Source organism: Ziziphus jujuba, chromosome 2, assembly GCF_031755915.1.
Source record: "Ziziphus jujuba cultivar Dongzao chromosome 2, ASM3175591v1".
Lineage (NCBI taxonomy): Eukaryota > Viridiplantae > Streptophyta > Magnoliopsida > Rosales > Rhamnaceae > Ziziphus > Ziziphus jujuba.
Genome location: NC_083380.1, coordinates 11226613 through 11244726, shown reverse-complemented (window position 1 = coordinate 11244726; position 18114 = coordinate 11226613). Strand labels below are relative to the sequence as shown.

Here is an 18114-nt window from a genome sequence, read left to right as displayed (position 1 = left end):
AAAAAAAAAAAAATCTGAATAATTTTCAAAACGGTTGAAAATTAAATTAAAAATTTAACAAAATTCAATTCTTTTTCTTTTCTTTTCGGATCATTGTGTCAATTTATTTTTGTATGGTTACTGTGCCTGTTATTTTGGGGATTGTCAAAGGAAAACTTGATCATACACACAAAGTTGAAGGACTTCCAAGGACGTGACAACAAATTTAACAGAATTCTTTTTCATTTTTTTTTTATTATTTTTTTTTTTGAGGGAAAGAATTGTACGAAAACGGTGCGTTTGAATGGCAAAGAAACGGAAAGCTTTAGAGAAGTAACAGCGATGATGGTGACGGAGTGTGATTGAGCAAGCTCTGAAAAACTGAAACTCCAAGAAAGTATCGGAATTTTCAGAGAATTGAATTAGTAGTTGTTTGGGAGGAATTTTGAATTCTCTTTGGGGGGGATTAAATTGAAATTTCCGATATGGAATCGGCGAGGCAGGTCTTCACGGTGGATCTTCTAGAGAGATACGCAACAAAAGGACGGGGAGTGATTACATGCATGGCTGCAGGAAACGACGTCATTCTGTTGGGAACCAGTAAAGGATGGGTTATTCGCCATGATTTCGGGGTTGGCGATTCATACGGTACTTTTTTATTTTTTTTATTGGAATTCTATTCTCTTCTATAAATTTATAAATTTTATATTGCTTAGGAAAAATTGATTCCATTTGGACCGTACATGATCAGATATGAATGTAGCTAGATGTGCCTTGATATGGGTTTTGTTTAACCTAAGCTTAAATTTGTTATCTTTTAACCTAAGCTAAATTAAAGTTGCTATCTTTAAGCTAATTTTTAGCTTAATTTTGAAGAGAGAGAATAGGAGGTTTAATGTGAAGCTATGAGCTTGAGATTGGTGGGTTGTCAAATGGACTGAACTTGTTGAATTGGGTCTGTTTGAATTTTTTGTAAGATCAAGTGATTATTAGTTTCTCCTTTGGTTGTTTGAGCTCCAGATATTGATCTCTCTGCGGGTCGTCCTGGGGAGCAATCCATACACAGAGTTTTTGTTGATCCTGGAGGGAGTCACTGTATTGCTACGGTTGTTGGTAGTGGTGGGGCTGATACGTTTTATACTCATGCGAAATGGAACAAGCCCCGTCTTTTGAGCAAACTGAGAGGTCTTGTCGTGAATGCCGTTGCCTGGAACAGACAACAGATTACAGAAGGTAAATTTGTTATGTTTTCCTTTTGGCCTTTTTTTTTGCTTGAAATGTTTTGAGGTGGTGGTTTTGTGCTTTTGAATTTGTTTTTTAGCTGTCCTATGTGAATTGTAAAAATGCAGCTTCGACAAAGGAAGTCATTATCGGTACAGAAAATGGTCAACTTCATGAGATTGCTGTCGATGAGAAAGATAAAAAGGAGAAGTATGTAAAATTTCTGTTTGAGTTATCAGAACTTACTGAAGCCTTCATGGGCTTGCAGGTACTCTCTTTATTTTTATTTATTTATTTATTTTTGGGGGACATTAATGTTGTCATTTGTTACTTATTCTTGATACCTAACAAAATTTTCATTCTTTCGGTCTCATTCTTTTTGTGTAGATGGAAACTGCTACCATTATGAATGGAACTAGATATTATGTTATGGCTGTCACTCTTACACGACTTTATTCTTTTACTGGATTTGGATCGCTAGAAGTAAGTTCAATATTCTATGCCTGATATGTGAAACATGTGCTGGATATACAATTAATTATGTCGACTCAAGCTCATGATGCGGGAGAGTATCTACTTTGTGTGATTTTCTTCTTGCAGAAATAAATTTCTTCCAATGACTTGAATTATAAACATTACTTGAAGCATCCTGTCATTAGCTTGCGGATTGTGTTTTGGATTTTGTTTTTATTGATTTTTATGCATTTCTAGACTGTTTTTGCTAGTTATTTGGATCGTGCTGTGCACTTCATGGAACTTCCTGGTGAAATACCAAACAGGTCAGTCTTTTTGTTAATGATAATGGAAATTAATCTTTGTAATTCAGATAGTTTCACTATGATCAATAATACGATCTTTCGGATAATGAGTTCCTGATCTATTTTCTTCCAGTGAATTGCATTTCTATATCAAGCAAAGAAGAGCTGTACATTTTGCATGGCTTTCTGGTGCTGGTATCTATCATGGAGGACTAAATTTTGGAGCACAGCATAGGTAAAAGATGGAATCCTTTTTTTCTTTCCCCCCTCAATGTCATCATTAACCATCTACTTAGATTCTTGTGTTTCTTATTTATTCTGTAGCTACTTTACTGGTTTTGTTGTTGGAACATATGATTGCATTATCTTGATAAACCTAGTGAATTGGGAATTTTGTTATCAAGTGTGTTGCTGATTAAAGCTTTACGGACTTTGGTATTTTGAAAATATTTTGTGCAGTTCTCCAAATGGAGATGAAAACTTTGTGGAAAACAAGGCTCTTTTAGGCTATTCAAAATTGTCAGAAGGTTCTGAAGCAGTGAAACCCAGTTCTATGGCAGTGTCTGAATTTCATTTCTTGCTTCTGGTTGGAAATAGGGTTAAGGTGTGTTTGTAACTAATATTCCATATTTATGTGTGATACATGTTACTTTATCTACACTTATATTGAGTATTATTATTGTTATTTTTAACTTCTCTTGGTGATAATATTAGTTTTTTTCATCTTGAGAGGGCTATATGTACTTTAGAAGCTCATAATGTATATTAGTTGGAATCAAGTGCAAGGAATTTGAAAAGGTTTTATTTGTGTAAAACTAATCATGACAACATAATAAACTTGCCCTCTTCTTTGTTACTTGTTTTCTGAGTTTTTTAAATGCTTGGTAGGTTGTAAATAGAATTAGTGAGCAAATTTTGGAGGAACTCCAGTTTGATCAGACATCAGAATCAATTTCAAAGGGAATCATTGGATTATGTAGCGATGCCACTGCTGGGTTGTTCTATGCATATGACCAAAACTCTATTTTTCAGGTTTGTATGTCCTGAGAACTTGTTTTTCTTCTTCTTCTTGTTTCCTTCCATTCTACACCAAATAGTAACGTTTCCATACTGCTGGGTCTGACAAAAATTTCAGGTGTCTGTCAATGATGAAGGCCGAGGTATGTGGAAGGTTTATTTGGACATGAAAGAGTATGCTGCAGCTTTGGCAAATTGTCGAGACCCACTCCAGAGGGATCAAGTATATTTGATGCAGGTCATATCTAATTGAAATTTAAGTAAATGAAGCACCTATGCTGATTATAAACCTTTATTGCAGTTTCTTATATGAATTTTTAAGCATCTAACTACCTTATCATGTTTATGCAGGCTGAAGCTGCATTTGCTTCTAAGGATTATCTAAGAGCAGCATCCTTCTATGCAAAAGTAAGTTATCTGTCTCATATAATACATTGTTGTAATCCATTCCTTTGACACCTCATTGAAAAACCTTTTTTTCAACTATTATGCTGAAGGTATTATGGGAAATCCCACATATGTTTCACACCCTTAGATACTGTAGGAGTTTTTAGTAATTATTTATCATCTTAGTTACGCTCGCTGGACTATCTACTTGAGAAACACTGCTACTAAATTAAAAGCATTATCGCTTGGATATTAAAGTCTATAGGCACCAACACATATAAGCAGCCATGTCCAATGTTTCAAATGGATGTTCCCTTTTTATTTATTTGATGAAAGATTACTTTTGTAACTGGTGTGAGTGTATTGCAGATTAACTATATATTATCGTTTGAAGAGATTACTCTGAAGTTCATTGGTGTGAACGAACAGGTAATTGTCGAATCACTTATAGATGATATGGTGTTGATTAATAATTTAGATGTGTAGATTCATAATTTTTTTTACTTACTTATCTTGCTTGCAGGATGCTTTAAGAACTTTCTTGCTGCGGAAGCTTGATAATCTTACAAAGGATGATAAATGCCAAATAACAATGATTTCAACGTGGACAACTGAATTGTACTTGGACAAGGTTTTGCTCATTTCTGTGCATGGCACTTGACTTTTACTTTTAAGTAACTTTCCCTGTTCTGTTCTGCTAGATAGATTCTTAAAATGAAAAAGCTAGATGTTTTAGTTAAGCATGAAGCAATATAGTACTAGATAAATTTGGAAACAATGTCCTGTTCATTCTTAGAGGCTGCTAATTTGTCTTTCACAAAAGAATGTATAAATTAGTAAAGCAAAGTTTGCATTCTGTTTGTTAACTTTGTCTGCCCAGTCTGATATATATATATATATATATATTTGAATATTTGAGCCCAGCCTCAAGCTAATTGGCTCTTGGTGACAAGTACATATTTGGTAGATTATTGACAATTTAGTTACTTTCCACATTATTGATTATGGTTGAAGATATTTAATTCTTCCCAGTCCTAATACTATGAAACAGTAATACACTTGTTTCTGTTTTAAAATAATTTGAATCTGATGTTTCTATTTTAGATAAATCGACTCCTCTTGGAAGATGATGCTGCTGTGGATAACCGTAATACAGAGTACCAATCAATCATAAAAGAATTCCGTGCTTTTCTCAGTGACTGCAAGGATGTGTTGGATGAGGCAACTACAATGAGACTTTTAGAAAGGTAAATGTTGACGGATTATGCAGAATTTATTTTGCATTTAGAATCCCTCTTTTTATATTGTATGAACAGACATAACCGTTTTATTCTTGTGCTGCATGATTTAAAGTTTTTGGAAAGAATTAGGTTAACTTCAACTTGCTTATTCTAATGCATTTATATATTTTAAATAAAAAATAAAAAATAAAAAAAAAGGAAAGAAAGAAAGAATGTCATGCAGTATCTGTTAATTTTACTGATTTCATTTCTCAGACATTTGAAATATCTTATGTTTAGCAAAAAATAATACTCTTTTCTTTTCTTTTTTTAAATTTGCATGTCATTCCATCTTTTATTTTCTTTTAATGAAATAATAAAAATATTTGTTTAATATATTGCAGTTATGGTCGCGTTGAAGAATTGGTGTTTTTTGCTAGTCTAAAGGAGCAGTATGAAATTGTAGTTCATCATTATATTCAGGTGCTTCTGTGCTTTCCAAAACCAGTTTTAGATCTTGTTATGGATTTTTTTTTTTTTTTTTTTAAATCATATACGTATTGCTATATCTATGTGTAGCAGTTTAATATTAACTTGCCTTTAAATCTTGTTGTGTTTACTTTCTGCTTGTGCATTCAAAAATTCACATAAATATACACTTTATCGTTTTGCTGTCTATAGTAGACTTCCTGTAACTACAAATATGCTCTTTCCTTTTCCCTTAGCAAATTTCATATAGAATTTACTAATTGTATATATATATATATATATATATTAGGAAAATGAACTCTCTCTTTTTCATGACTGAGCTTTTAGCTTAAAGATAGAAACATCTGATTCCTTTTCTCCTTTGTTTATGGTATTAGCAAGGAGAAGCAAAGAAAGCATTAGAAGTCCTTCAAAGACCTTCTGTTCCTATAGATCTTCAGGTATAGATCGTGCTCTGGAACTCTGAATGTTTTCCCTTCCACGTACGATCCATTAGTATTGCTACCATGTAATTCTTTTTCTTGCAGTACAAATTTGCCCCAGACCTCATAATGCTTGATGCATATGAAACTGTGGAATCATGGATGACCACTAACAAACTCAACCCAAGGAAACTGATTCCCGCAATGATGCGTTATTCAAGTGAACCCCATGCAAAGTAAACATGAAAACCATATATCCATCTTCAATTAATTATGTTCTTCTTAAGACATTATTATGATTAAGTTGATTTTTTTTTTTTTTTTCTTTTTCTGATAACATCAGATCCATTAAGATCTAGATTTTTGTATAGTTAAACTTGCATATGCTATTAATTTTGCAATTTTAAATTTTTATTTAATTATATACACAAATTGTATGTTACAATTGGTTGTTGTATTATATCATATCCAGGAATGAAACCCATGAAGTCATCAAATATTTGGAGTACTGTGTTCATCGTTTGCATAATGAGGACCCTGGAGTTCATAACTTGCTTCTCTCTCTATATGCCAAAGAGGTCAGTATTAATTTGGAATTTTCAAATAGGTTTTGCAAAATGTGCTTTGAATAACAATACAAAACATCCATCTTGAAAGTGGATAAGCAATGAATGTTGGGATTTTGGGTGGGTAATCAGGAAGATGACAGTGCACTACTGAGATTCCTACAATGCAAGTTTGGGAAACGGCGGGAAAGTGGGCCAGAGTTCTTCTATGATCCCAAGTATGCATTGCGGCTTTGCCTAAAAGAAAAGCGAATTCGTGCATGTGTTCATATATACAGCATGATGTCCATGCATGAGGAAGCAGTTGCTCTTGCGCTACAGGTAGTAACTCACTTTCCTATGCTGAATTTACTTTTGTTAGTATTTTTATAGATTTCTGGGATATTTTTGTCTTGGAAAATTTATTTCTATGCCTCATTTGGGGTAAGACTTCGTAAGCTTTTTAAAATTATGAACTTTTATATTTGTTGATTAAATTTAAATGTATTATTTATTTATGTTTTTTTTTTTTTTTTCCCAGTTAGCATATATATCATATTTAAATAGTTGCTATGAAGGTTTAGGTTTATCTATTAGTGTGAAGTACATGGAAAATTCAAAATTTCAAATTTCTTTACATCCCTCAAGAAAAAGCAAGTTTGTTCAACAATACCCTTTAAATTTTCTTTTCTTACTTTCGGAACCTTTGGAGATCCTATACGGCACTTTTATGCTTAGTCCTAAACATATTTTTGATAATTTCGTTTATATGGTTCTATCTATTGCAACTGAAATTTTCCGTCTGATACTTTAGGTTGATCCTGAGCTTGCTATGGCTGAAGCTGATAAGGTTGAGGATGATGAAGACTTGAGAAAAAAGCTTTGGCTCATGGTTGCCAAGCATGTCATTGAACAGGAAAAGGGAGCTAAAAGGGATAATATTCGGAAGGCAATAGCATTTCTTAAGGAAACTGATGGGCTTTTAAAGATTGAGGATATATTACCTTTCTTTCCAGACTTCGCCCTGATTGATGACTTCAAGGTACTAATATTTTCTTAATCTTATGCTTTAGTTTCAAGTATTGTGAAGATTGTAATTTCTACATTGGGCTACTATTGTTTACGTGCAAATTGGTTAGTTGATCTCTAGCTGTCAGGAGTCGGTAGAATAATAATTTTCTCTTGTATAAATGCAGGAGGCAATTTGCTCATCGTTAGAGGATTACAACAAGCAAATTGAAGAACTGAAAGAGGAGATGAATGATGCAACACATGGTGCAGACAACATCAGAAATGATATCAGTGCACTTGCTCAAAGATATGCTGTGATTGATCGTGATGAGGAATGTGGGGTAATGATTATTCTGATGTTTCTTCCCCATTAATAACTTGATATATTGTGTGTATGGTTAATTAAACCATTTGTCATCAATCATATCATTTAATTCAGTCAAGATCTGAACACAAACTCATTAGTCATATGGTCTTTCTGCAATCCTTCAGATTTTTCAAAAAACTTTGAATTCAAATATCAAGCCACCCTCTCGTCTTAGTCTTATGATTTTGTGCTTTAATCTGAAGCTCAAAATATTTACATTATCAGGTATGTAAGCGCAAGATTTTAACAGTGGGTAGAGAGTATCAGACTCGGGGCTATACATCAGTGGGACAGATGGCATCATTCTATGTCTTTCCATGTGGACATGCTTTCCATGCACAGTGCTTGGTTGCCCATGTGACACGCTGTACAACTGAAAGTCAGGTGAGTTAGAGAACCATCTTTTGTTTATTTTAGTTTATCCTTTGTGGTTGCACCAAACTGAAGGGCTCTTTGATTATGTATACTGTGGCTTCTTGTTAGTCTTTTCTTAATAGAAGTATTACTATAATGGTTGAGATGCTCATATAAATTCTGAACTGGGTAACAGTTCTTGGAAAATTCTGATAAGTTTTAATGTTTAATAACATTTCCAATTTCCCTCATCACTGGCTTCTTAAGAGATTATACAAGCTTAAGCTTCATAAAGTACATTGAATTGCAAATAAATCTTAACTGCTTGTTCATGCATTCCAGTATCAAGATCTCTCTTCCCCTATCTAACATTTTTGTTTCTGTTATACATGGACTGAATGTCACAGGCAGAGTATATACTTGACCTGCAGAAGCAACTTACATTACTTGGAGGGGAGGCTAGGAGGGATTCAAATGGTAGTTTGACTGAAGAATCAATAACAAGCATGAGGCCTGCAGACAAGGTCTGCATTGCTTTTCTGTTCGAGTCTATCTTGGTTGTGCTGCTTTTGCATTATATCTTATTTAATCTATTTTCTGTTGATTGGTTGTTCAAGCTTATTGATTTATTAGCCATTATTATTTTTGAAACCCCAGTTATATTTCGTTTTCTTTCACTTCTTACTGATCATTTGTAGGTGACAATTCATGTGTAGTAAAATAAGATCAAAGATTTGAGCTTCTAGTTGATTCATAGCTTCCATATAGTATTTTAAACTGACTATTTTTTTTGTCTGGTGCAGCTTCGGTCACAGTTAGACGATGCCATAGCCGGTGAATGCCCATTTTGTGGGGACTTGATGATCGGTGAGATCTCTCTGCCATTTATCCTCCAAGAGGAAGCAGAGCAGATTAGTTCATGGGAAATAAAGCCCCATAATCTGGCAAACCAAAGGACTCTTTCTTTGCCATTATGACCATTAACTTGGCATTTTTGTGTTTACACAGATCGACCTGAGTGCTTGATAGTTGTTTTATCACCAATCTTTGGAGCTTTTCGATATATATATATATATATATTTTTATTCCTTAATTGTATCCTATTAGGTGTCCATTGGTTGAAAAGCAATTTTCATATATTATTATTATCATTGTGATTACCATTAGATAGGTGGCTTTTGTTGTGCCAAGGGGAAAATGGTGGTGCGTGTGCACGGATGCAAGCGTGTGAAGTGACGGTCTGTTTGTCACCTCTGAGCACAAACGGTGTTATCTCCAACAATTATTATTATTATTATTATTTTTTTCTTTAGGAGAAAGAGCAAAATGTTCATGGAATTTTCTTCTTTTCTTAAATTGTATCTTATTTTGTGTCCATTAGGTGTGATAAAACATAATGTCTATGGAATTTTAACCTGGAAATGTCTCAGCACGCTGCAAATAACCACATTTTGACATTGCTTGTTGCACCATCAAACGAAATATCTATTATATTGCCAAAATAATAAAAAGAGAATTTGAGGCCCATTTTGGTCTATTTGCGTGCTGGATCAACCTGTCAAATGTTGGACTAAATGATGTTTTCATATGGGCCTGCTTGGCCCACGAGGCCCACTTGGAATCTACCAATGGGCAATTCTAAACACAGAACACAAATGCTCCATGCACTCATTTTGGATAATCATTGTCCGGGTATGCAACTACAAAGTAGGAAAAAGCTGAGTTTGACAGATAGGGTATCAACATATGATCTCCCCCATCAAAAACATAACTAATCAAAACATTGTCTTCTTTGCCATTTTTTTTTTTCTTTTTATTTTTTCCTCTCATAAAAAAAAAAAAAGAAAAAAATTGTAGTGAGACCATGAAATGCTAGGAGACCATAGGCATTTGCTTGTGCTTGCAATCAACAAAAAACATAATAATTATCTAAAAGGTACAACACATCCTGAATAGGACACTGGGACCATCTAAACAGTATCTCTGCATAATTAAGAAACTAAAATGGAAGGTGGGACTCCTAACCAAGTGCAACGAAAGAGATATCTTAGCCATATCGCTTCGTTGACATTGGAGATTATTGAACATTCTGACTGTATATTGTCATTTAAATTGTCTTTCAAAAATTATTCTTATGTATTTGTAAATTTTTTTTCAATAAAAAAATTATAATTTAGCATTATTCTTTCATTTTTATTACCCTTACGATATAGAATATTATAGAACATTATTACTTAAATTATCTTTTAAGAATTATTGTTATGTATTTATAATTTTTCTTTTCCCAAAAAAAGAAAAAAAGAAATTAACCTTGTTTTTTTCATTTTTATCTGGATTGAAGTCATGAAATTGGACAAAAATATTTTCACCGACGAGCGCAATAAAAGCATGGACTTTTTGCCAAAGTCAAAACTTTACCTCTGATTAGAGAATCAAAACGGTCATTTCACATGCAGTAAAATATATATATATATATATATATATTTATATTTTTTTTTATGAAAGTGAAGAATGGGAAGGTGTTTCTGGGAATCTTATTGGTTAATCCCTTTGTAATATATGCATGTGTTGGCGGGCCTTATAAACTCTTCCATCTATATATATACATAAAAATTACAGTAGCTACTGTATGAGGAAAATTTCTCAGGATTTTTACTGGGAACCTTTGATGTACTTTTTGCCAAATTCTCTGATTTTTCTTATATTTATTATAATATTTCAGAACCAACCCAACCTCAATGGATCTCAGATCCCACATGTGGCGTCCATCTTGCTGAAAAGACTCTGTACCTTGTGGGCTAACTTGCATGTGCCTCACTTGACAAGAGGTATCTTTTTCTCGCTGTATATGAATATTTAAGAAACACATATAATATACCGCCATTTGCCCCCCCCACCCCAAAACTCATAATAAGGCCTATGGTAGCACACCACCACAAGCTTCCAACAAATATGCCAAATTGCTCTTATTCCAAGCTTCAGCTAAATTCCCAATTTTTTTTATTTTTAAATTTATTAAATAAAAAATAATTATAAATTTTTTCTTTCAAATATAAATTTAATATATATTTGACCTCTTTTTTCATTTCATCAAGATTAAGGTTTTAACGCCTATAAATACAATATGTATCATAATTCATACTTTGATGTATAAAAAGGATTATTATCCAATATGTCTCAAAAATAAAGAAAATAAAGAAACAAAGAAGTTCACAAATGGAGTAATGGGGGAGCGACAACCAGCAAGTCCAGAGTCTATAAATATATATTGAGAGGACATTGCTTTGCGTGGAATGTAATTTATAATCAAAAGAGGGAATTTTTTTTTTTTTTTTTTCCTTTGGTGTCACAAAGAATTGGAATTTTTTTTATTTTCTTGCTATCTAATTATGTCTCTGTTTTCACATGATGGGGGGTCCTAGATAGATGCAAGAGAGCCAAGGAAGCTTCTTCTGTTTAATTACGCTTAAAATGGTAAATTAGGAAGAGAAAATCATTGATGTTGGTATTCGTACAAGCAATCATTTTTCTCCCTATTTTCCCTACAAACCACAAATCCCAATCTTTCTTTCCTCTCATCTTCACAACCCCACGAAGAAGAGAGAGAAAATAAATAAATAAATAAATAAAAAATAACCCACTAATCAGAGAGGAATTCGTTATCCAACACATTTCCAACAACAATTACTTTCTATTCCTCTTTTTTGGAGAGACAAAACAATTACTTTCTATTCCTCTTTTTTGGAGAAACAAATATTTGATAGTTGAAAGTGACTTCACAATGAAGCAAAGCTTTTGCTGTTCATCATGTCAAACATCTAAATGTAAACATGTATATGACACATCAAAGAGTGATATCATTCATGACATCAGATCCAAATTTTGGAAAATAAACCCCCATTTATAGGGACAATGATATCAAGTTTGCTATACACTCAATTTTTGCTCACATCTTCTTGGTATCAGAAATATTTTTATCCAAATTACTTTTTGCTAACTGTTTACAATTTATGCCCCAATATTTTGTCTACACCTAATAAATAATCTTATTCTAGCTTCCTACTAGTATAATTTCTCACTACTAAGATCAAAGCCAACGAAATGGTTATTGATTTGGACCAGAGAGATAGGCAGCTGAGGAAGATGAATAAGCAAGTGAGCAATGAGAAGAAGAGCCTTGGATTAGTAGCAATTCAGCTGGAGTAACTGAAGAAGATGAATAAGACCCAGAATCCAACTTTTTGCTACTTTGCTTTTGCCCTTCACTTCCTGCTGGGTGTTCCTGTCTAATTTCCCTTAACAATGCTGCTACATCTTTCATCGTTGGCCGATCATCAGCTCGATTGCTTGTGCAAAGGAGTGCTATTCCCAGTGCTTGAAGCATTTCTTGTATCTGTGAATCTGGATGGCCTTGAAGCTTCGGATCAAGTGTCTCCACTGGGTCTTTCTTGCACTTTAAGTGGTCTCGAACCCATTGTATAACATGTTGGCCTTCTGTGAATGATGGGTCCACTGGCTTTTTCCCAGTTATGATTTCCAAGAGGACCACTCCAAAACTGAATACATCACTCTTTTCTGTGATTTTTAGCATGGAAGCATATTCTGCAAATAGTGCCAATATTAGATTCCGTTGTAGACTATGATGAAGTATATATTAGATTCCGTTGTAGACTATGATGTTTTCAATATGAGAAAATACTGCACTTTGTACAACTAATGAGAATATATATCGATCAATTGCAATTCATATCATGTTTCTCTAGTGGGCCAACAAAGATAAAAACTCAAATACATAAAACTTGGACTCAATTCATGATTTAATTATATATAACAATTATGTTAAATCATCGATCAATACTCACATACAATATAAACAGAAAAATTTATAATTTCGTGCAATATCAAAATAAGATATGTAGATTTTTTATAAAATAATTATTGAGTGTTTTAATAATTGTCCTGTAAATTTTTTTTTTTTGGTTTTTCAGGTTTGAGCTTTGGAGGCTGAGAGCCAAAAGATGAAGAATTACCATGCGCAAATACATAATACAGGGCAAAAAAGTTATATAGCATACTTCCAACCAACAAGAACGTGGATGACTTTGGACAAAAGCCATGCAAGGGGAATGTCATGTCATGTCACGTCGAAGACCCTGCAATGGCACTGTAACTATCATGCACCTAATGCAGCCAAACATAATATCGAAATATGGGCAATGGGCAGCAGGACCTAGGAAACGACAACAAACAACTTCAACGGAAGCCTCTCTACTACTATTTCGTCCTCTCTTTTAAGCCAACATCCTCATGAACATGGAGTACTTTTTAAACCCATAATTAATAATTCTAAAGGAATTTCCATCCCCTTCCATTTCAGCTTTTTCATTCTCTTACTAGAACCCAACAACAGCAATTCCAATCACATATTTATCATACCCTTTTGACTCCATCACATAATTATTTGTTTACCTGTCTCATATCACACGCTCTATGTACCATAATTCTGATTAAACCCAAATAATTGAGCTCTAAAAAAGTCTTAACAACTATCAATCAAAACGTACTTTGAAAAGCCTAAATTGCATAACTCGAACTGGGATCTTCCTCTTTCCCTAACAAGATATGATATTTATTACGCCTTTCATTCGTTAAACATCATTATCTCTTGTCGGCTGGAATAAATAGTCATTATTTAACAGCAACACAATTAACATAAGATAATTAATCATTGCTTAATGATATACTAAGGCTTTTATCTAACTTTTTGATTTTTTCCATGATACCCATTTCATTGATTGTATTCTTCTTATATCAAAATAATGAATTCAGCAGGAACACGTAAAATCAAACTATCAACTATGAAAGGAGGAAATTATACCAATTGAGACCGAAAAGCATAATTCTGTAATTGGAAAAAATAAAATTTTAAAAAAAAAAAAAAAAAAAGGAAGTGTGAAATACGTACCCGGCGCAATATAGCCGTAAGACCCAGCAAACTGTGGGTTCGCAGAAAACGAACCGCTGTGATCGTCTTCGACTAACCGAGCGAGCCCAAAGTCGGCCAAACACGCCTCGTATCGATCACCAAGCAATATGTTGTGCACTTTCACGTCACGGTGCAAGATAGCAGGAACGCAGTCGTGGTGCAAATACGCCAACCCTTCGGCTACGCCGAGTGCTATCTTGAACCGGGTGTCCCACTCCACCAATCCTGTATACCCTTCGTGAAGCAACGCGCCCAAATTGCCGTTCGGCAGGTAATCGTAGAAAAGCAGTTTCGTCTTTCTGTTCGCTCCCCAACCAAGTAACCGTACGATATTCCGGTGCCGGATACGTGCCAGCGTGGCGATTTCCGACGAGAATGCAGCCGCAGAGAATTTTTCCGACGCACGGAACCTCTTGACGGCGATCGTTAATCCCGAAGGGATGGTGACTTTATAAACGACGCCGGATCGACCTCGTCCTACTATATTGCCAGGTGTCAAGCACTTGGCCACGTCAGTGATTGAGAGGTCGAGCTTCTGGTACAGTGTCACCTCCCAAGGTAGGCCCATCTCCACGTCACTGTCTGCCTCTATGTCGCTGTCGTTGTGGTCCCCACCGAAGCCCGGCGAGCCGCCACGCCTTTTGCTTCCGATGATTATGTACAGCGCCGCCAGAAAGAGTGCGCACGCGGTGCATAGTAGCACCACCATCGCCACACGCGCCGCCACCGTGTGACGCACCCCCACGCGGCCGTTACCGGAGCCGGTGCACTGGTCTCCTGCGAAGCAGAGGGATGGATTCCCGGACAGGACACTGAGAGGGAGCTTCGAGAAGAATGGAGTTTCCGGTACTTTCCCCGAGAAATTGTTGTGCGACACGTTCAGCACCACGAGATTTTGCATGTCCGCGAGAAATTGCAGGTCGCCGGTGAGATTGTTGTACGAGATGTCTAGGATTCCGAGCTTGTCCAAGGTCATGAACTCTTTCGGTATTGCGCCGGAGAATTGGTTCCAGCTCAGGTTCAGAGCGATTTCGAGTGCCGGAATCTTCCCCAGGCTCGCCGGAATATTCCCAGAGAGCTGGTTGGAACTCAGGTCCAGTAACTGTAGCTTCGAGCACGAACCGAGTTGATCGGGAATCGTCCCGGAGAATCGGTTCTTCCCCATGACGAGCTTGGTGAGTGAGCTTAGCGATCCGAGTTCCGGACTCAGCGTCCCCTCGATTAAATTATCGGAGAAATCAACGAATTGTAGATAAACGAGCTGATCGAAACCTCTAGGGAGGTTTCCAGCGATGGAGTTGGAATGCAGATCGAGGAACGTGAGATTCCGGCAACCCGATATCTCCTCCGGTATAACCCAGGCAAGCCTGTTCGATCCGAGATCCAAGAAAATCAAATTCTTCAAATTCCCAATCTGTCTCGGGATAGCCCCGCTCAGCTTGTTCTCACTGGCCCTGAACCGAATCAGCGACGAGCAGTTTCCGATCTGCGGAGGGATTTCACCGGAAAGATTATTGGATAGGAGAAGAAGCTTACCAAGCTTCTTGAGCTCGAAGATTCCACCGGGAATGGGACCCACCAAGCCGTTCTGAGACAAATCAACGGCCTCGAGATTCTGACAGTTAGAAATGGAAGACGGAATGCTTCCTTCAAGCTTGTTCTGCCATAAGAATAGCAATGTCAGATTCGAAAGGTTTCCGAATTCCACAGGAATCGTCCCCGTGATCTGGTTGTTGTCCATTTCAATATGCGTGAGCTTCTTGCAGTTCCCGAGCTCAATCGGAATTTCACCGGAGATCTGGTTCATACTCAGTTGGAGTTCCTCAAGCGACGTCAAATTCCCAAACGATTTAGGAATGCTTCCGGTCAAAGAATTCATCGAAATATCGATGACGGAAAGCTGGTCGCAGTTTCCGAGCTCCGGCGGAATAGTACCGACCAAGCCGTTCTGCCATAGTAGAAGATTTTGAAGGTTCTTGAGGTTTCCCAATCGGCTTGGAATCGGACCAGTAAGCTCATTCTCATATAAATAGATACTCCGGAGCTCGGTGCAGTCACCGAGCTCCATAGGAATTTGACCGGAGAGAAGAGCGGTGTAAATAGCAAGAGTCTCCAATTTCTTTAGAGAGCCAATAGTTGGAGGAAGAAAGCCTGAAATGCTGGTTTCTGCTAAGCCCAACAAGACCAAATTTGTACAGTTTCCAATTTCATGTGGCAGAGGACCTTCAAGGTTCTTGTTCCCACCAGCTCTGATAACTTCGATTCGGTTCAATTTCCCTATACTATTGGGAATAACCCCACTGAGTTGGTTATCATATAGAATCAACCATTTCAAGCTCGTGAGGTTACCAATTTCGACAGGAATTGAACCTTCCAAGCCATTCGAATTGAGAAAAAGCTGTTCGAGCTTGTACAATTGGCAAATTCCAGTTGGGATTTCACCAGTTAAGGCATTGTCACTGAGGTCTAAAACAATCAGGCTGGTAAGGATTCCAATTTCTTTTGGGATTGGACCGGTGAGATTAGTTCCCGATAAAACCAGCTTGTTCAGTGATAACAAGGAAGTGAAATTGGTTGGGAATTGGCCGAGCAAATCAAGGTACCTCAAATCCAATTCCACTACTTCTTCGTTGAGGTTGCAAGTGACACCGAACCACCTACATGGTGTTTCGTTACTTGAGTCCCAGTTGCTCAACGGATCCTTGGATCCATTGAAGGTTTGCTTCCATGAAAGAAGAGTTTGGCCTTGTGGGTTGAGAGAAAAAACCATGCAAGGGAAGAGGATAAGAATTGTGAGAGAAAAGAGGAAGGAAGAGGAAGAGGGAAAGAGTGTCCATGGATTTACAGGCATTACAAAAAAACTAAGCTAAAAGCTCCAACGTAGTAGTTGTATTGTAGTAGGAGAGGAAGAGAAGAAGAGAGAGAGAGGAGTTGAGGAGGGTAGGGGAAGAGGAGGGCAAGAAGGGAAACCAAATCATGTCTGGTGGGTTAGTATGTTTTGAATTTGGTGTATATAAGAAATTGAAAGACCCAGAATCTCCGGATCCAAATGATGTTCGTGCAGAGAGAAATGGAATTTTAGATGGCTGTTTTATCTGCATTTGTTTATGATGGAAGAGAGAGAGAGAGAGAGAAGAGGTTGGGCGGAAAGAGAGATTACTGTTTTTTAATTCAAAAAGAAGTGAGAGAGAGAGAGGGGTGTGGGTGTGTCACTTTTTGTGTATAATTTTCTAGTGTGAACTTTTTATTTATTTATTTATTTATTTATGGCATGACCTATTGTACAAAATAATAATCTTTCGTTTTCCCTTGGATTTTCCCACAAAAAATCTCAGATATAGAAAAATGAATACAATTAATAATATATATTTTCGTAAATAATATATTTGTATATATCAAATGTGTATTTTCAAAATAAATAAATAAATATATATATATATCCATTGTGTATGAGTTCTGTCAACTGCATCAAATTCAGCCAAGTAGCCTTCGAGGGGTGTGACTCAGCCTCAGCCTTTGTTTTGGGTGGACTTGGACAGGTCAAGATCATATTCTTGTTTGAAATATTAGACTGTACTGAATTGGAGTAAACTATATTGATTTAAATTTTTTATTTTGCTTAAGTTTTAAAATAAATCTTATTTATAGCAATATGTTGAAATAAATTTGGCTTCATTGGTCAATCATACAATAAATTAAAAGATGGGATGGGAAAAAAAAAATTGAAGAATTCTCATACATGTTAGCTGAATTGTGAAATTTTGCAAATTATGATAAAAATGTTTATACTCACCAAAAATAAAACTAATAAAAGTATTTATTTTAATATTAATTATTAGAGAGCTAGATTTTTAATTTTTAATTTTTAATTTTTAATTTTTTGTTTGGTAAAGGAAAGTATTAGTTTATACTTCAAAAAGGTATTCATAGAAATTCGAACTTGCATATTGGGAATAAATTTAAAATCTTGAAACGAGAGAAAAAGCTTGCCTTTATAAAAGGGTGAAAATTGAAAATTCCCTGTTTGGAATTTTACAAGTACATCTGGATCCTACAAGGGTAAAAACTCATAGTATACTTGTTACGTTTTTTTTATTGTTTTGAATTTTTAGACTAAGTGTGGTTTAATATGTCCAAACTAAGTCTTTAAAAGGGGTAATTTTTTTCTTTTTATTCCTTTTTTTTAAGTTATTTTCTCAAAGGCTGCAAAAAGATAGTTCAAGAAAAAAAACAAAGCTGCAAGAGAGGCTGCTATCATTTATCACTTCCATGTCCATTTCTATATAGGTTTAAACATTCATATCCGATGCAGACCTTCATCCTATCGTTAAATAAAACTTAGTTCAGATTTAGATCTA

General features: G+C 35.6%; 2 protein-coding genes across 2 annotated transcripts; one reads left to right on the top strand and one right to left on the bottom strand.

The window, feature by feature from the left end:
• Positions 1 to 87: 87 nt before the first annotated feature.
• Positions 88 to 8863, top strand: LOC107418436 (vacuolar sorting protein 18). Its single transcript, XM_048473402.2, has 23 exons — positions 88 to 627; positions 1000 to 1212; positions 1329 to 1468; positions 1588 to 1683; positions 1912 to 1979; positions 2092 to 2193; positions 2418 to 2562; positions 2847 to 2990; positions 3094 to 3213; positions 3327 to 3383; positions 3732 to 3791; positions 3886 to 3993; positions 4467 to 4609; positions 4987 to 5065; positions 5449 to 5511; positions 5599 to 5729; positions 5966 to 6071; positions 6192 to 6380; positions 6853 to 7080; positions 7235 to 7390; positions 7642 to 7800; positions 8178 to 8294; positions 8574 to 8863. The coding sequence occupies exons 1-23, from the start codon at positions 465 to 467 to the stop codon at positions 8745 to 8747; spliced, it is 2961 nt and encodes a 986-aa protein (XP_048329359.2). The 5' UTR covers positions 88 to 464; the 3' UTR covers positions 8748 to 8863.
• A 2578-nt stretch (positions 8864 to 11441) lies between these two features.
• LOC107418416 (leucine-rich repeat receptor-like serine/threonine-protein kinase RGI4) lies at positions 11442 to 17072 on the bottom strand. Its single transcript, XM_016027115.4, has 2 exons — positions 13736 to 17072; positions 11442 to 12372 (listed from the first exon to the last, which is right to left on the bottom strand). The coding sequence occupies exons 1-2, from the start codon at positions 16605 to 16607 to the stop codon at positions 11876 to 11878; spliced, it is 3369 nt and encodes a 1122-aa protein (XP_015882601.1). The 5' UTR covers positions 16608 to 17072; the 3' UTR covers positions 11442 to 11875.
• Between the last annotated feature and the right edge of the window lie 1042 nt (positions 17073 to 18114).